The 4,017-nt window shown below is 48.3% G+C and overlaps 1 protein-coding gene across 1 annotated transcript; it reads left to right on the top strand.

Annotated features, from left to right (window-relative positions):
• The first annotated feature begins 1,074 nt into the window (after positions 1-1,074).
• Positions 1,075-3,496, top strand: croc (forkhead box protein crocodile). The gene is made up of 2 exons (XM_018548618.1): positions 1,075-2,537; positions 3,370-3,496. The coding sequence occupies exons 1-2, from the start codon at positions 1,075-1,077 to the stop codon at positions 3,494-3,496; spliced, it is 1,590 nt and encodes a 529-aa protein (XP_018404120.1).
• Positions 3,497-4,017: the final 521 nt, after the last annotated feature.

A 4,017-nucleotide genomic window follows, 5' to 3' on the forward strand; every position in this document is an offset into this window, starting at 1 on the left:
GGAGTCACGCACGGCTCCACGATCGCGCAGCCAATGGCGTAGTTGGACGCGCGTAAGAGACCTCGTGATTTTTCGAAGACGCACGAACGGCGCAGCCGTCCTCCGGCCGCGCCGAGACCGTCGAGCACTCCGATCCGCGCGCGACTCCTCCGAGCTCCCAGTGTGTTTTTACTCGGGGTTGAGTAAACTCCGGCCTGTTGTGTATCATAATACCGTGGCGTGCACACGCGGGTGCTAACGGGGTTAGCGTGCGTCCTCGCGCTACCGGCCGAGTCGCACTGTTCAACCGAATGCACCTCCTGCCTTCACAGGCCGCGGCCTCGCTCGCACACCCCGCGTCTAAGACGACCCGGTCAACAAAATCCTATCACGGAGCAGCGGGGCGCGCCGCGACGACGCGGTGTTTTTCGGGATCGCGCGCTTGTTAGAGCGATCTATGATCGATCGAAGATACTTTGGATCGCGTGATCGCCAAATGGTGATCTCGAGTCCGATGAAGACGCTCCAAGTGCTCAAAGCGACGACGAATAAGTGATAGTGCGTGATTCGATCGATTGAAAGATTAAGACGCGAATATACAAATTGAAAATATTTAATACTTGCCGAGTAAGTGAAGGACTAGTGAAATACTGCGAACAGAGGACAATGCAGAATAAACGTAGAAGGATAATTTCGAAAAAAAAAGGCGACACTCTTTACTTAAGAATCTAAATCATTTTTTACGTTATTTTCAAAGTTATACCGCGCGATTATAGTTCAATTTGGAGTGCGAGGAGAGACTATAACACACAATAGTGGCTTGTAATAATTCGAAAACGAAATAAAATATGATCGTTATTGAAAGGACAGTTTGAAATTTCAAGTAGAATAATTTCCGAGTGAAGAGTGATAAATATAGAGTGTATCTGCTAAAGAAATACGAGTAATTGTTTCCGCGAGACATAAAAGAAAAACGGCAGAAATATGTTTCGGGAACAGTGAGAGAGGAGAAGAATCGTCCCTCCCCCGACTCCCTGGTCTCCACTTGGAAGCAAGTGTTCGGATCGTTGTACTCTGGAGAGCGGGTGCGCGAAGATGCACACGCTGTTCAGCGAGCAGAATGCGTATTATCGGCACGCGGCGACGGTGCCGATGGGCATGGGCGCGCCGTCGTACCCGGCGGTGGGCGCACCCGGGAGTTACTACGAGCAGTATCGATACGGCGGCTATGCGACGGCTACGGGATATCCAGTGTCGGGTATCGGACAGCAGCACATTCATCACGCCGGCAAGGATATGGTGAAGCCGCCTTACTCGTATATCGCGCTTATCGCGATGGCCATTCAGAACGCACCCGACAAGAAGATCACCCTCAACGGTATCTACCAATTCATTATGGACCGTTTCCCGTATTATCGTGAAAACAAGCAGGGCTGGCAAAATTCCATTCGGCACAACCTCAGCCTGAACGAATGTTTCGTGAAAGTGCCGCGAGACGATAAGAAACCCGGTAAAGGAAGTTACTGGTCCTTAGATCCGGATAGCTATAACATGTTTGATAATGGTTCTTATTTGAGACGTCGCAGGCGTTTCAAGAAGAAGGACGCGCTCAAGGAGAAGGAAGAGGCGCTGAAACGACAGGGCATCCTACCAGAGAAACGTCAGCAGGAGGACGTGAAATCCAGCGGCAGTAATCAGGTCGCGTTGCCGCCCCCGTCGGACACTTCGACGAAGAAGCTGGGCGGCGGCGGTGGTGGTGGCGCTCTCGAGGCCGCTACCGCCGCCGGTCTGTGCAAGCCGAAGCGGGAACCGGTGAACGATAATAACCATTGCATGGCGGCGGCGGCGGTGGCTGCGGCTGCGGCTGCGGCGGTTCAAGCTAGCAAATACGGCCTGCACAGCCCGATACAGCAGGAGGACAAGACGACGACGGCGGCGGCGGCGGCGGCGGCGGCGGCGGCGGTCGCGGTGCCTGGTCAAAGCGTTATCCAGACCGCTCTCAGTCATCAAGTGCAGCACCAGGCGCACCAGGCGCACCAAGTGCATCAGGAGTCGATCCAAGACGTATCGATGGCCGGATGTCTGGATCCAACCAGTTTCAGCGTCGATGCGCTCATGACGACACGAGAGAACAATCCCGGTCTGATGACGCGTGATAACCACCAGCACCACTCGCACCATCCGCACGGGCTTCAGCATCCGCACTCGATCATGAGTAGCAGGGAGTCGATGGGCAGCAGCGGCAGTAGGGACCACTTATCATCCACGGGCGGCACCACCACGACTACCACGACGGCCGCGGTGGCGGCGATGATGGCCACCAGCGGTTATGGCCACACCAGCACCGTTTCCAGGGGCAACGCCTCGCCACCTGGCACCATGTACACCCCGTATTGTGCACCGGCGGCCGCCGGATATGCCATTATGGACCACGAGTACAACACAGCGCGAAATCACGCGAGCAACGCCGTCGGTCATTCGCAGTGGTATCATCAGGACGCCAGTCCTGACACGGCGATCTATCAGGACACCCAGTCTCCGAGCTGCCAGCTTTACAGGTACGAGTCCCAGAAAACGAATACCTGAATTTCGCAGCGTCCGAGAAAACGTCACGTCCGGTCCATTCGATCGCCTCGAGATTCCAGTTCGATGATAGAAAGTCTTGCGCGTTTCTATACGCGATTGATACGTGCAAAATCTTCTTTTTTATTTCATACCGATATGATCGTAACAAAAGATCATTTTACCCGGTCCTTAAATTATTCTCATCATACCACAGTGTTGAGATTTCATTGCGATTGTATTCAATTTTTGTGTCAATAGCGCCGCGCGGTTACATTTAGACATTTTCTCATAGATATTATTTTGGTACATTATTTTGTTAAAGCAGTAAAGACTATATCTCACAATTAACCCGCTGGCTTGCTATTCGAACTCGAATAATAAGCACCATAAGTACAATTAATACAATTTAGAATAACTAACGTATAATGTGTAAATATATTATTGTTTTTCTCCATTATATTACATAGGATTTTTCATAGCTCTAGAAAAAATTCATAATTCCAAGAATTTCCATCTTATTATCTTCCTTGTCGGTTGGCGTTATCGAGAAATTTCTTGTAGATAATTAATGTCAATATAACATGACAAAATAGATAGCTAGATAACAATATAAAAGCAATCTATTACCGAGGGAAATACGCAGTTTATTATTATATTCACCTATGTATGAAAATTCTAATACACTGTCTGGATATGGAAAACAGTAGTTACAATATTTGTAAAAAAAATGACAAAAACGGTGGATCCATTTTTTGAAGACATAGATAAAATTACAGATAACTATACGATGTGTCTTAATTCAGAACATGGTCTGATTTATCATAGGTCCAGTCCGCCGACGCCACTTTCGACGGGCGCGGCGCCGTCTCCGCCGCTGTACCATAGATATTACCAAGACTGTAATGCCGTCAACACCAGCGGTAATCTGCCGATAACGTTGCAGAAGTACTGAGAATATCGGAATTCAAGGTCCCATCAGCGGAACCTTGAAGAACACCATAGCGATCATCACTACGATCCCGGTTTGATTTACGTGAAGCAAGAATGGATTCCTACGACGGACGAGCTCGCCAAGGAATGGAACTAGGAAGGTCGTACCGAGCTCTGGTAAAAATCGTCAATTTCTAGTTTCTCGTGTCGAATCGTATTCTCGTATCGTGTAGAAAGTACATAGGCGATATTAGCTAATATACGACAATTAGCGTAATAAATCGTCAACGTCTTTAAGGATGTCGTTAATGGACGAATAGTCCTCGGCTAGGGAACTTGTAATGGTTTCTATCGAATTTCTTCGTAGAAGTATACATTAAATACCGATTTTCTTCATTATTCAGTATCATTGTAATTTTAACAGTCTTCATTTAATTTCCATTCATAAAACACATTTACTAAGCGGTTTTTATAAGCGTTTCGAAAAACTGTGTGAGATGTCCAATTAAATTGAAGAAATTCGCGAAGAAGAATTTGGTTTAA

Source organism: Cyphomyrmex costatus, unplaced genomic scaffold (assembly GCF_001594065.2).
Source record: "Cyphomyrmex costatus isolate MS0001 unplaced genomic scaffold, Ccosl1.0 scaffold741, whole genome shotgun sequence".
Lineage (NCBI taxonomy): Eukaryota > Metazoa > Arthropoda > Insecta > Hymenoptera > Formicidae > Cyphomyrmex > Cyphomyrmex costatus.